This window comes from Eptatretus burgeri, chromosome 17, assembly GCF_056783735.1.
Source record: "Eptatretus burgeri isolate ZD-2024b chromosome 17, Ebu_testis_v1, whole genome shotgun sequence".
Classification (NCBI taxonomy): domain Eukaryota; kingdom Metazoa; phylum Chordata; class Myxini; order Myxiniformes; family Myxinidae; genus Eptatretus; species Eptatretus burgeri.
In genome coordinates this window covers 2,196,473-2,213,138 of record NC_140977.1, presented here as the reverse complement: position 1 = coordinate 2,213,138, position 16,666 = coordinate 2,196,473, and the positions used below count along the sequence as shown (strand labels likewise).

Sequence of the window (16,666 nt, the reverse complement as noted above, 5' to 3'; positions counted from 1 at the left end):
CCGTTGGGGACAGCTTGCATCATGTATTGGTTGAAGTCCGAGCTAATCACAAGGCTTCCTTTTAATTGAATGACTTGCTGTTTGTAATCGATTGCGTTGTGCTTTGTGTGCACGTTGCAAGTCGATGTGTCAGTTGATGGAGTTTTCACAAAAGTACCAGGCCTCGATAACCTCACGGTTCACTCACACGGACAAAGTTTTGGATGACCAAAGTGGTCATTCCCACCTGTCACAAGAGAAGGTGTGTTCGCAGCTTGGTTGACCGTGCAAGTACACAGTGCAGTGACCATGAACAACACCAAATGGAGATACAGCACGTCACTCAACTACTACTATGAAACAAAATATTTATCTCTGGGATGGCAACTTCAAGTACAGTGCTGGGGATTAAAAAAACAAACAAACAACAGAGCCACGGAAATCACCCCCATCAACCCCCTCACCCCGCCCATCCCCCTTCCATCCTCACCCGCTGCCCCCCCTCAAATCTCACCCTGCTGCACTCAAAATGATACTCTGAGGTTTCTGTGCTTAACACCAGACTGCAGTGGGTTAAACTGGTTTTATGAGTGCTCGTCCATCCCACTTCCTTCAACCGCCCCACTTCCCTCTGCCGCCCCACTTCCCTCTGCCGCCCCACTTCCCTCTACCGCCCCACTTCCCTCTACCGCCCCACTTCCCTCTGCCGCCCCACTTCCCTTTGCCGCCCCACTTCCCTCTGCCGCCCCACTTCCCTCGGCCGCCCCACTTCCCTCTACCGCCCCACTTCCCTCTACCGCCCCACTTCCCTCAACCGCCCCACTTCCCTCGGCCGCCCCACTTCCTTCTGCCGCCCCACTTCCCTCTACCGCCCCACATCCCTCTACCGCCCCACTTCCCTCTACCGCCCCACTTCCCTCGGCCGCCCCCACTTCCTTCTGCCGCCCCACTTCCCTCTACCGCCCCACTTCCCTCGGCCGCCCCACTTCCCTCTGCCGCCCCACTTCCCTCTGCCGCCCACTTCCCTCGGCCGCCCACTTCCCTCGGCCGCCCCACTTCCCTCGGCCGCCCCACTTCCCTCGGCCGCCCCACTTCCCTCTGCCGCCCCACTTCCCTCTGCCGCCCACTTCCCTCGGCCGCCCACTTCCCTCTGCCGCCCCACTTCCCTCTACTGCCCCACTTAACCTCAGAGCACATTTCTGTTGTGTGCGGTAATTCTATTTGTCTGAAGGTTTTTGAGCTTCTGCGTTGCCAGATGTCCCTGCTCGCTCTGAGGGCCGTTTTGGATGCGGAGTCCATAACAATCTTCTTCTTTCCCTTCAGGAGGCCTAAAAACACGAGTCATTTGCTGAATGATGTGGGGTGTAGAATCCTTCACCGTTAATTCGATATAATGATGACATTCTCAGTTACCGGCGAGTTGATGGCGATGTCAGACCGTTTGGTAGTTTCCGTGATGTGTGGATGGTCGTGGATAACGTTCACGTGGCATGACAATCGTTCCGGTGTTCATACGAACAGGAGGTTCTTCCATGACGTTCAGGGTGGATGGAACAATCCCATCTAAAACTAGAACGGGCACTCGGTAGAGCGCATACCTTCGCCGCCACAACTTTTTTCCGGGCACATTTGAAAAACGTCATTTTAAAACGTCCATGACGTCACAACCGTCAGCCCGATTGACGTCAAATTTGGTGTGTAACCTCCTTGAAGGCAGTCCAACAAAATGGAATGATAAACACTGAAAAATTACAAAGTTGAAAAATGACGTCATCTTTTGACGTCATTTTGACGCACTTCTGGGGACGTCACGTCCAATCGGGGACAACCATTCTGAAAGCTCGTAGTTCACTGAACGTTTTAACGTTGGTTTCATGTCAATAGCTCTATTAGATCTGAAGCTATGCCTACAAGTATATTTTGACCTTAAGTGTGACCTTGACTACAGAGTTAATTGGCAAAACATGTACATCAATAAACAGATATTTTGGTACTGATCCTAATGCCTGGATTTGGGAGACTTTGCTTTATAAATGATATAGATATTTGAATGTAAAATATCAGGACATTTTAGCCACAATTGAAAAACGTCATGTTCAACGTCAATGACGTCATAACGGTCAGTCTGATCGAAGTCAAATTTGGTGTGTGACGTCCTTAAGGTAAGTCCTACAAAACGGTATGATCAAAACTGATGAGATCGAAAATTGAAAATTTACGTCATCTTGTGACGTCATTTAGACGCATTTCCAATGACGTTACGTCAAATCCGACACTACATATCCGAAAGGTATCTCGTCATGGAACAATATGGCGGTGGTTGGATGTCGATAGCTGTATTATGAAGGAAGTTATGCTCAAAAGAGTGTTTTTGACCTTTTCATGACCTTGACCTTTGACCCGATCGCTCCCAAAATCTAATCAAATCGTCCTTGGATAATCACGAATCATCCCACCAATTTTCATGCAATTCGGTTTAATACTTTCTGAGTTATGCGAATAACAAACAAACACACATATTCACAAATAAATAAATACACAGCGACCAAAACATAACCTTTCGCAGAATGCGAAGGCAACAAACGCTTCAACACCGACAGATCAGGATTTCGGTTTCACTGGTGATTTTAAAATCACGTGATTAAAGTACGGAATCTGCTGGATTGAAATCGTGGACAAGATCGCTTGGTGAAAGGACGCGGCATGTGTTTCTCCGCGACCTTACAGTACCGTGCTTTACGACACCATACCTTACAGTACCGTGCTTTACTACACCCTACCTTACAGTACCGTGCTTTACTACACCATACCTTACAGTACCGTGCTTTACTACACCCTACATTACAGTACCGTGCTTTACTACACCCTACCTTACAGTACCGTGCTTTACTACACCCTACCTTACAGTACCGTACTTTACTACACCCTACCTTACAGTACCGTGCTTTACTACACCCTACCTTACAGTACCGTGCTTTACTACACCCTACATTACAGTACCGTGCTTTACTACACCCTACCTTACAGTACCGTGCTTTACTACACCCTACCTAACAGTACCGTGCTTTAATACACCCTACCTTACAGTACCGTACTTTACTACACCCTACCTTACAGTACCATGCTTTACTACACCCTACATTACAGTACCGTGCTTTACTACACCCTACCTTACAGTACCGTGCTTTACTACACCCTACCTTACAGTACCATGCTTTACTACACCCGACCTTACAGTACCGTGCTTTACTACACCCTACCTTACAGTACCGTGCTTTACTACACCCTACCTTACAGTACCGTACTTTACTACACCCTACCTTACAGTACCGTACTTTACTACACCCTACCTTACAGTACCGTGCTTTACTACACCCTACCTTACAGTACCGTGCTTTACTACACCCTACATTACAGTACCGTGCTTTACTACACCCTACCTTACAGTACCGTGCTTTACTACACCCTACCTTACAGTACCGTACTTTACTACACCCTACCTTACAGTACCGTACTTTACTACACCCTACCTTACAGTACCGTACTTTACTACACCCTACCTTAAAGTACCGTGCTTTACGACACCATACCTTACAGTACCGTGCTTTACGACACCATACCTTACAGTACCGTGCTTTACTACACCCTACCTTACAGTACCGTGCTTTACTACACCCTACCTTACAGTACCGTGCTTTACTACACCCTACCTTACAGTACCGTACTTTACTACACCCTACCTTACAGTACCGTACTTTACTACACCCTACCTTACAGTACCGTACTTTACTACACCCTACCTTAAAGTACCGTGCTTTACGACACCATACCTTACAGTACCGTGCTTTACGACACCATACCTTACAGTACCGTGCTTTACGACACCATACCTTACAGTACCGTGCTTTACTACACCCTACCTTACAGTACCGTGCTTTACTACACCCTACCTTACAGTACCGTGCTTTACTACACCCTACCTTACAGTACCGTGCTTTACTACACCCTAACTTACAGTACCGTACTTTACTACACCCTACCTTACAGTACGGTACTTTACTACACCCTACCTTACAGTACCGTGCTTTACTACACCCTACCTTACAGTACCGTGCTTTACTACACCCTACCTTACAGTACCGTGCTTTACTACACCCTACCTTACAGTACCGTACTTTACTACACCCTACCTTACAGTACCGTACTTTACTACACCCTACCTTACAGTACCATACTTTACGAAACCCTACCTTACAGTACCGTGCTTTACTACACCATACCTTACAGTACCTTGCTTTACTAAACCATACCTTACAGTACCGTGCTTTACTACACCATACCTTACAGTACCGTACTTTACTACACCCTACCTTACAGTACGGTACTTTACTACACCCTACCTTACAGTACCGTGCTTTACTACACCCTACCTTACAGTACCGTGCTTTACTACACCCTACCTTACAGTACCGTGCTTTACTACACCCTACCTTACAGTACCGTACTTTACTACACCCTACCTTACAGTACCGTACTTTACTACACCCTACCTTACAGTACCGTACTTTACGAAACCCTACCTTACAGTACCGTGCTTTACTACACCATACCTTACAGTACCTTGCTTTACTAAACCATACCTTACAGTACCGTGCTTTACTACACCATACCTTACAGTACCGTGCTTTACTACACCCTACCTTACAGTACCGTACTTTACTACACCCTACCTTACAGTACGGTACTTTACTACACCATACCTTACAGTACCGTGCTTTACTACACCATACCTTACAGTACCGTGCTTTACTACACCATACCTTACAGTACCGTGCTTTACTAAACCATACCTTACAGTACCGTGCTTTACTACACCCTACCTTACAGTACCATGCTTTACTACACCCTACCTTACAGTACCGTGCTTTACCACACCCTACCTTACAGTACCGTGCTTTACTACACCCTACCTTACAGTACCGTGCTTTACGAAACCATACCTTACAGTACCGTGCTTTACTACACCATACCTTACAGTACCGTGCTTTATTACACCCTACCTTACAGTACCGTGCTTTACTACACCCTACCTTACAGTACCGTGCTTTACTACACCCTACCTTACAGTACCTTGCTTTACTACACCATACCTTACAGTACCGTGCTTTTATACACCATACCTTACAGTACCGTGCTTTATTACATCCTACCTTACAGTACCGTGCTTTACTACACCCTACCTTACAGTACCGTGCTTTACTACACCATACCTCACATACCCTACTTTACTTCACCATACCTCACAGTACCGTACTTTACTACGCCCTAACTCACAGTACCGTGCTTTACTACACCCTACCTTACAGTACCGTGCTTTACTACACCCTACCTTACAGTACCGTACTTTACGACACCCTACCTTACAGTACCGTACTTTACGACACCCTACCTTACAGTACCGTACTTTACTACACCCTACCTTACAGTACCCGACTTTACCACACCCTACCTTACAGTACCCTACTTTACTACACCCTACCTTACAGTACCATACTTTATTACACCCTACCTTACAGTACCGTGCTTTCCGACACCCTACCTTACAGTACCGTACTTTACGACACCCTACCTTACAGTACCGTACTTTACTACACCCTACTTTAAAGTACCGTACTTTACTACACCCTACCTTACAGTACCCTACTTTACTACACGCTACCTTACAGTACCGTACTTTACTACACCCTACCTTACAGTACCGTATGTTACTACACCCTACCTTACAGTACCGTACCTAACGACACCTGACCTTACAGTATCGTGCTTTATTACACTTACCTTACAGTATCGTACTTTACAATACTCTACCTTACAGTATCGTGCTTTCCAACACGCTACCTTACAGTATCGTACTTTACTACACTCTACCTTACAGTACTGTGCTTTACTACACCCTACCTTACAGTACCGTGCTTTACAACACCCTACCTTCCAGTACCGTGCTTTACTACACCCTACCTTACAGTACCGTGCTTTACTACACCCTACCTTACAGTACCGTGCTTTACAACACCCTACCTTACAGTACCGTGCTTTACTACACCCTACCTTACAGTACCGTGCTTTACTACACCCTACCTTACAGTACCGTGCTTTACTAACCCTACCCTACAGTACAGTGCTTTACTACACCCTACCTTACAGTACCGTGCTTTACTACACCCTACCTTACAGTACCGTGCTTTACTACACCATACCTTACAATACCGTGTTTTACTATACCATACCTTACAGTACCGTGCCTTACTACACCCTACCTTACAGTACCGTGCTTTACTACACCCTACCTTACAGTACCGTGCTTTACTACACCCTACCTTACAGTACCATGTTTTACTACACCATACCTTACAGTACCGTGCTTTACTACACCCTACCTTACAGTACCGTGCTTTACTACACCCTACCTTACAGTACCGTGCTTTACTACACCATACCTTACAGTACCTTGCTTTACTACACCATACCTTACAGTACCTTGCTTTACTACACCCTACCTTACAGTACCGTGCTTTACAACACCCTACCTTACAGTACCGTGCTTTACAACACCCTACCTTACAGTACCGTGCTTTACAACACCCTACCTTACAGTACCATGCTTTACTACACCCTACCTTACAGTACTGTGCTTTACTACACCCTACCTTACAGTACCGTGCTTTACTACACCATACCTTACAGTACCGTGCTTTACTACACCCTACCATACAGTACCATGCTTTACTACACCATACCTTACAGTACCGTACTTTATTACACCCAACCTCACAGTACCGTGCTTTACTACACCCTACCTTACAATACCGTGCTTTACAACACCCTACCTTACAGTACCCTGCTTTACTACACCCTACCCTACAGTACCGTACTTTACTACACCCTACCTTACAGTACCGTGCTTTACTACACCCTACCTTACAGTACCCTACTTTACTACACCCTACCTTACAGTACTGTACTTTACTACACCCCACGTAAAAGTACTGTACTTTACTCCACCCTACCTTACAGTACCATACTTTACTACATGCTACCTGACAGTACTGTGCTTTACTACACCCTACCTTACAGTACCATGCTTTACTGCACCCTACCTTACAGTACCGTGCTTTACGACACCATACCTTACAGTACCGTGCTTTACTACATCCTACCTTACAGTACCGTGCTTTACTACACCCTACCTTACAGTACCGTGCTTTACTACACCCTACCTTGCTGTACCGTGCTTTACTACACCCTACCTCACAGTTCCGTACTTTACTGCACCATACCTCACAGTACCCTACTTTCCTACACCCTACCTCACAGTACCGTGCTTTACTACACCCTACATTACAGTACCGTGCTTTACTACACCCTACCTTACAGTACCGTACTTTACTACATCCTTCCTTACAGTACCGTACTTTACGACACCCTACCTTACAGTACCTTACTTCACTACACCCTACCTTACAGTATCATTCTTTACTACACACTACCTTACAGTATCATACTTTACAACACTCTACCTTACAGTATCATACTTTACAACACTACCTTACAGTATCATACTTTACAACACTACCTTACAGTATCATACTTTACAACACCCTACCTTACAGTACCGTACTTTACTACACCCTACCTTACAGTACCCTACTTTACTACACCCTACCTTACAGTACCGTACTTTACTACACCCCACCTAACAGTACCGTACTTTACTACACCTTACCTTACAGTACCGTACTTTACAACACGCTACCTTACAGTACCGTACTTTCCTACACCCTACCTTACAGTACCGTACATTACTACACCCTACTTTCAGTACCGTACTTTACTACACCCTACTTACAGTATCGTGCTTTATTACATTTAGCTTACAGTTTCGTACTTTACAATACTCTACCTTACAGTATCGTACTTTACAACACTCCACCTTACAGTATCGTACTTTACAACACCCTACCTTACGGTATCATACTTTACAACACTCTACCTTACAGTACCGTGCTTTACTACACACTACCTTACAGTGCCGGGCTTTACAACACCACCTTACAGTACCGTGCTTTACTGCACTTGCCTTACAGTACCGTTCTTTACAACACGCTACCTTACAGTACCGTTCTTTACAACACGCTACCTTACAGTACCGTCCTTTACAACACCCTACCTTACAGTACCCTACTTTACTACACACTACCTTACAGTATCATACTTCACAACACTCTACCTTACAGTATCATACTTTACAACCCCCTACCTTACAGTACCGTACTTTACTACACCCTACCTTACAGTACCGTACTTTACTACACCCTACCTTACAGTACCCTACTTTAGTACACCCTACCTTACAGTACCATACTTTACTACACCCCACCTAACAGTACCGTACTTTACTACACCTTACCTTACAGTACCGTACTTTACTGCACTACCTTAGAGTACCGTACTTTATTACACCCAACCTCACAGTACCGTTTTTTACTGCACTCTACCTTACAGTACCATGCTTTACTACTACCTACCGTACAGTATCGTACTTTACAACATCCTACCATACAGCACTGTGCTTTACAACACTACCTTACAGTATCATACTTTACAACACTCTACAGTATCGTAGTTTACAGCACCGTGCTTTACAACACTCTACCTTACAGTATCGTACTTTACAACACTCTACCTTACAGTATCGTGCTTTACAAGACACTACTTTACAGTATCGTACTTTACAACACACCACTTTACAGTATCGTACTTTCAACACCCTACCTTACAGTATCATACTTTACAACACTCTACCTTACAGTATCATACTTTACAACACTACCTTACAGTACCGTGCTTTACTACACACTACCTTTCAGTGCCGGGTTTTACAACACTACCTTACAGTACCGTGCTTTACTCCACTTACCTTACAGTACCGTTCTTTACAACACGCTACCTTACAGTACCGTCCTTTACTACACACTACCTTACAGTATCATACTTTACAACACGCTACCTTACAGTACCGTCCTTTACTACACACTACCTTACAGTATCATACTTTACAACACTCTACCTTACAGTATCGTACTTTGCAATACTCTACCTCACAGTACCATGCTTTACCACACCGTCTTACTGCATCGTGCTTTGCCACACCATCTTACAGCACCATGCTTTACCACACCATCTTACAGCACCGTGCTTTACCACACCATATTACAGCACCGTGCTTTACCACACCATCTTACAGCACCGTGCTTTACCACACCATCTTACAGCACCATGCTTTACCACATCATCTTACAGCACCATGCTTTACCACACCATATTACAGCACCGTGCTTTACCACATCATCTTACAGCACCGTGCTTTACCACACCATCTTACAGCACCGTGCTTTACCACACCATCTTACAGCACCATGCTTTACCACACCATCTTACAGCACCGTGCTTTACCACACCATCTTACAGCACCATGCTTTACCACATCATCTTACAGCACCGTGCTTTACCACACCATCTTACAGCACCGTGCTTTACCACACAATCTTACAGCACCGTGCTTTACCACACAATCTTACAGCACCGTGCTTTACCACACCATCTTACAGCACCATGCTTCACAATACACTACCTCACAGTACTATGCTTTACAATACACTACCTCACAGTACCATGGTTTACAATACACTACCTCACAGTACCATGCTTTACAATACACTACCTCACAGTACCATGCTTTACAATACACTACCTCACAGTACCATGTTTCACAATACACTACCTCACAGTACCATGCTTCACAATACACTACCTCACAGTACCATGCTTCACAATACACTACCTCACAGTACAATGCCTTACAATACACTACCTCACAGTACCATGCTTTACAATACACTACCTCACAGTACAATGCTTTACAATACACTACCTCACAGTACCATGCTTTACAATACACTACCTCACAGTACAATGCTTTACAATACACTACCTCACAGTACCATGCTTTACAATACACTACCTCGCAGTACCATGCTTCACAATACACTACCTCACAGTACCGTGCTTCACAATTCACTACCTCACAGCACCGTGCTATACAATACACTACCTCACAGTACCATGCTTCACAATAGACTACCTCACAGCTCCGTGCTTTACAATACACTACCTCACATTACCGTGCTTCACAACACACTACCTCACAGCACCGTGCTTCACAATACACTACCTCGCAGTACCGTGCTTCACAACACACTACATCACAGTACCATGCTTCACAACATACTACCTCGCAGTACCGTGCTTCACAACACACTACCTCACAGCACCGTGCTTCACAATACACTACCTCACAGTACTATGCTTTACAATACACTACCTCACAGTACCATGGTTTACAATACACTACCTCACAGTACTATGCTTTACAATACACTACCTCACAGTACCATGGTTTACAATACACTACCTCACAGTACCATGCTTTACAATACACTACCTCACAGTACCATGCTTTACAATACACTACCTCACAGTACCATGTTTCACAATACACTACCTCACAGTACCATGCTTCACAATACACTACCTCACAGTACCATGCTTCACAATACACTACCTCACAGTACCATGCTTCACAATACACTACCTCACAGTACCATGCTTTACAATACACTACCTCACAGTACCATGCTTTACAATACACTACCTCACAGTACCATGCTTTACAATACACTACCTCACAGTACCATGCTTTACAATACACTACCTCACAGTACCATGCTTTACAATACACTACCTCACAGTACCATGCTTTACAATACACTACCTCACAGTACAATGCTTTACAATACACTACCTCACAGTACCATGCTTTACAATACACTACCTCGCAGTACCATGCTTCACAATACACTACCTCACAGTACCGTGCTTCACAATTCACTACCTCACAGCACCGTGCTATACAATACACTACCTCACAGTACCATGCTTCACAATACACTACCTCACAGCTCCGTGCTTTACAATACACTACCTCACATTACCGTGCTTCACAATACACTACCTCACAGCACCGTGCTTCACAATACACTACCTCGCAGTACCGTGCTTCACAACACACTACATCACAGTACCATGCTTCACAATATACTACCTCGCAGTACCGTGCTTCACAACACACTACCTCACAGCACCGTGCTTCACAATACACTACCTCACAGTACTATGCTTTACAATACACTACCTCACAGTACCATGGTTTACAATACACTACCTCACAGTACCATGCTTTACAATACACTACCTCACAGTACCATGCTTTACAATACACTACCTCACAGTACCATGGTTTACAATACACTACCTCACAGCACCATGCTTTACAATACACTACCTCACAGTACCATGTTTCACAATACACTACCTCACAGTACCATGCTTCACAATACACTACCTCACAGTACCATGCTTCACAATACACTACCTCACAGTACCATGCTTTACAATACACTACCTCACAGTACCATGCTTTACAATACACTACCTCACAGTACCATGCTTTACAATACACTACCTCGCAGTACCATGCTTCACAATACACTACCTCACAGTACCGTGCTTCACAATTCACTACCTCACAGCACCGTGCTATACAATACACTACCTCACAGTACCATGCTTCACAATACACTACCTCGCAGTACCGTGCTTCACAACACACTACATCACAGTACCATGCTTCACAACATACTACCTCGCAGTACCGTGCTTCACAACACACTACCTCACAGCACCGTGCTTCACAATACACTACCTCACAGTACTATGCTTTACAATACACTACCTCACAGTACCATGGTTTACAATACACTACCTCACAGTACCATGCTTTACAATACACTACCTCACAGTACCATGCTTTACAATACACTACCTCACAGTACCATGTTTCACAATACACTACCTCACAGTACCATGCTTCACAATACACTACCTCACAGTACCATGCTTTACAATACACCACCTCACAGTACCATGCTTTACAATACACTACCTCACAGTACCATGCTTTACAATACACTACTTCACAGTACAATGCTTTACAATACACTACCTCACAGTACCATGCTTTACAATACACTACCTCGCAGTACCATGCTTCACAATACACTACCTCACAGTACCGTGCTTCACAATTCACTACCTCACAGCACCGTGCTATACAATACACTACCTCACAGTACCATGCTTCACAATACACTACCTCACAGCTCCGTGCTTTACAATACACTACCTCACATTACCGTGCTTCACAATACACTACCTCACAGCACTGTGCTTCACAATACACTACCTCGCAGTACCGTGCTTCACAACACACTACCTCACATTACCGTGCTTCACAACATACTACCTCGCAGTACCGTGCTTCACAACACACTACCTCACAGCACCGTGCTTCACAATACACTACCTCGCAGTACCGTGCTTCACAACACACTACCTCACAGCACCGTACTTCACAATACACTACCTCGCAGTACCATGCTTCACAACACACTACATCAAAGTACCATGCTTCACAATACACTACCTCACAGTACCGTGCTTCACAATACACTACCTCGCAGTACCGTGCTTCACAATACACTACCTCACAGCACCGTGCTTCACAATACACTACCTCGCAGTACCATGCTTCACAACACACTACATCACAGTCCCAAGCTTCACAATACACTATCTCACAGCACCATGCTTCACAATACACTACCTCACAGCACCGTGCTTTACAATACACTCCCTCACAGCACCCTGCTTCACAATTCACTACATCACAGTACCGTGCTTCAGTACACTCTCCCTCACAGCACTGTGCTTTACCACACACTACCTCAGTACCATGCTTTAACTCATATACTCCACCCCCAACTGTCAAAGGGCGGAGGAGCTCCTTGTGTGCCAACGGCCATCGATATATTGTGCCCAACTGTATCTGCGGACGTCCTCCTGCAGTTGGGTCAATTCTTATTAGGAGGTTGGTGGCAGGATTTGCACTCCGGCCACCGTAAAACCCTTCATTCTGCAAAACACAAAAACACAAAAAAATCTGAAAACCCACTCCGTGGGAGTACCTCCTGTGCAGCTTCCCTTTGCAGGGAAGCTCACCGGATGACGGGATTGGGGAAAAGCCTTCAGGACCCCCAATCTTTGATGAAAGGAGGGAAACCACGGGGTAACATCCCTGGGTTAGATTGCGGGAGAGTGTGTCGGAGTGGTGTTGTGGTGTCGTCCACCAGACGGCGGTCTCCTTGGGTTAACCTGAGGCGGTCCCTTCGGGTGGGTGCCTGGAATGTCCTATCCCTCAGAGAGGATGATCACCTGTCTGTTGTCATCTGAGCTCAAGCATTTGGACATCGGTATTGCAGCTCTCTCTGAGGTTCGGAGACTGGATTGCGGAGAGATAATGGTGGGTGGTTACACCTACTATTGGTCTGGTCGCTCTGATGGTTACCATACTCAAGGAGTTGCTGTAGCTGTGTCCAATAAGCTGACCCCAATGATAAATGAAGTAACACCGGTCAACTAGCGTATTATGAGACTAAGGATTCGTCACTCCTGAGGTGTCATTTCCCTTGTCTCTGTCTGTGCTCCGACTGAGGCGAGTGACCTCACCATGAAGGACACATTCTACGCCACGCTCGAGTCTGTGGTTGATCAGTGCCCCAGACGAGATACACTTCTAGTCTTGGGGGATTTCAATGCATTGATGGAACTGATAGGGACGGTTATGAGGTGTGTGTTGGTCCCCATGGGTCAGGAACTATGAACCAGAATAGCACTAAGTTCCTTGACTCTGCAAGAAGTCATGGACTTAGGGTGGCTGGTTCATGGTTTCAGCGCCCACAAGCTCATCGCTGGACTTGGTATTCCAACGCTGGCGGTGTGGCAAAGGAGATTGACCATGTCCTCGTTGACGGTCGCTGGAGGATGATCCAGAACTGCAGGGTCTACCGGAGTGTTCAGTTCCTCAATACTGACCACCGGCATGTTGTAGCAACTCTAAAGCTGCACCTTAAATCCTGGAGAATGGTACCATCCCATCCGAGGCTGGATGTTGGCAAGCTCAAGGATGAGAGTAGCTGAGGAGTTTGCGAACAGGCTGAGTGGACATTTGGGGTGTCTGGGTGCTTTGGGGCGGGGGGGGTCCTGAAGAGTTGTGGAGTTCCTTCAAGACCACCATCCTTGATGTTGCTGGTGGATATCTTGGAACTCACCACAGGGCAAAGAAGAATTTTGTCTCAAGGGACGCTGGATATCACTGACCAGAGTCGCAGGGACAGGCTGAATGGCGGAGCTGAGCTGTTCAGGGAGCGGAGGTGTAAAACTGTACGTGGACAAGGAGGCTGATGTGCGAGGAATCTGTGAGGGGGTAGAGCATCACCTGTGGACAGGTGATTCTCGGCCTGCTTACTGGGGAATTTGCGCATTGCGTTCATCCAAGCCCATCCCTCGGAGCACTCCAGTTAGAGCAGAGAGTGGTCGGCTCCTGACAGAGGAGTCTGAAGTGAAGGCCCGCTGGGCCGATTATTTAAGCGGTTGTACCAGGCTGATCCCCCAGCTGTCGAGTTGGACGTCAAGGGTGTTAGAATCCCTGTTGCTGACCCTCCAATCAACTGTGGTCCACTTTCGTTTGTGGAAACATGGGCTGCGGTGAACCAGTTGAAACGGGGTAAAGCTCCAGGAATCTGTGGCATCCATGCTGAACTTCTCAAGGCTGGTGTAAATACTGCACTCGTGTCGTTGCATGCAGTTTTCTGCTCTGCCTGGAACACAGGCATCATTCCAACTGATTGGAAGAGGGGCCTTGTTGTCCCTCTCTGGAAAGGGAAGGGTGATCGCCAAGACTGCAACAACTACCGAGGGGTGACACTGCTCTCAGTGCCGGGCAAGGTCTTTGCTCGGATAATTCTTGATAGGATTCGCCACCATCTGCTTGAACACCAGTGTCCAGAGCAGTCAGGCTTTTCACCAAAAAGGTCAACGATTGTCCGTATCCTTGCTCTTCGTGTCCTCACCGAACGCAGATGAGAGTTTCGGCAGGGGCTGCTTGCAGCCTATGTTGATCTCTGTAAAGCATTTGATTCAGTGAATCGGGATGCCCTCTGGAGGATTCTTGGTCTTCGTGGGGTGCCACCAAAACTGATCGATCTGATGTCTGAACTCCACTCTGGTACTGAGAGTGCTGTAAAGTGTGGTGGTGCAATCTCTGACTTATTTCCATTTGTTACTGGAGTTCGTCAGGGGTGTGTACTGGCCCCCACACTTTACAGCACTTGTATGGACTGGATTTTAGGGAGGATGTCGGAAAGATCAAGCTGCGGTGCATCGTTTGGGAATGTCAAGACCTCGGACCTTGATTTCGCAGATGATGCAGTCATCTTTGCGGAGATTTTGGATATCCTTTTGGGGGCCCTCGAGGTGCTGAATGAGGAGTCGGAGCCGCTGGGATTACGGGTTTCTTGGGTCAAAACTAAGATCCAGGCTTTCAATGACATATTGGATGCTGCTGTCCTGTCTGTGTCTGTTTGTGGTGAGGATGTTGAGGTCGTGGAGAGATTCACTTACCTTGGCAGTGATATTCATGTCTCCGCTGGCTGTGAGTCAGAGGTCAATAGACGTCTGGGTCGGGCCTGGGGAATCATGGATTCACTGGATCATGGGGTGTGGCACTGCCGGTACCTGTGTGGGAGGACGAAAGTCTGAGTCTTTGGGTCCTTGGTGCTTACAGTCTTGCTCTATGGATTCGTGACTTGGATTCTGACCAAGGATCTGAGATGGAGACTTAATTACTTTGGTTCCAGGTCTCTTCGGAGAATCCTTGGCTATCGCTGGTCAGATTTTGTGTCCAACGAACGGTTGCTGAGAGAGACTCGGATGAGATTTGTTACCTGCATGGTCCGTGAGCATCAGTTGTGGCTGTATGATCATGTGGCTCGTTTTCCTGACGCTGATCCTGCTCACCAGATTCTCTCAGCGAGGGAGTCTCGTGAGTGGAGGAGGCCAATGGGCCGACCACGTGCCTCGTGGCTGCAGCAGGTTGACCAGCATCTCAAGGAGATGGGGATTGGCCTGGCATCTGCCTGGGGGAAGGAGTACCTGGAGTACCGGCGGAAAGTGGACGCAGCGACGCGCTTTTCTGGCACATTCTCCCATACCTGACCTGACCCTGACCTGACCCCACCTTACAGTGACATACTATACTACACCCTACCTTACAGTACCATACTTTACTCCACGCTACCTTACAGAAGCATACCCAACTACACCACCTTACAGAACCGTATTTTAGTACACACCACCTTACAGTAGGCTACCATACTATTACACTACCTTACAGAAGCATACTTTACTACACCCTACCTTGCAGTACCCTACTTCATGACACCCCACTTTACCGTGCTGTACGATGCCTCACTCCACCTTACAATCCCATACAATATGACACTCCACCTTACAGAACAGTACTATACTATACTCTACCTTACAGAGCCATACCCTACGACACTACCTTACAGAACCGTACCATACTATATTCTCCCTTGCAGAACCATACTTT

The 16,666-nt window shown here is 46.3% G+C and overlaps 1 protein-coding gene across 1 annotated transcript in view; it reads left to right on the top strand.

Moving 5' to 3' along the window:
- Positions 1–16,666, top strand: part of LOC147009084 (uncharacterized) — a 288,704-nt gene that overhangs the window by 235,106 nt on the left and 36,932 nt on the right. Inside the window, exon 7 of the mRNA XM_085862978.1 lies at positions 2,660–2,735. Within this exon, the coding sequence (XP_085719104.1) occupies positions 2,660–2,735 (76 nt within the window). The remainder of the gene's footprint in view (positions 1–2,659; positions 2,736–16,666) is intronic.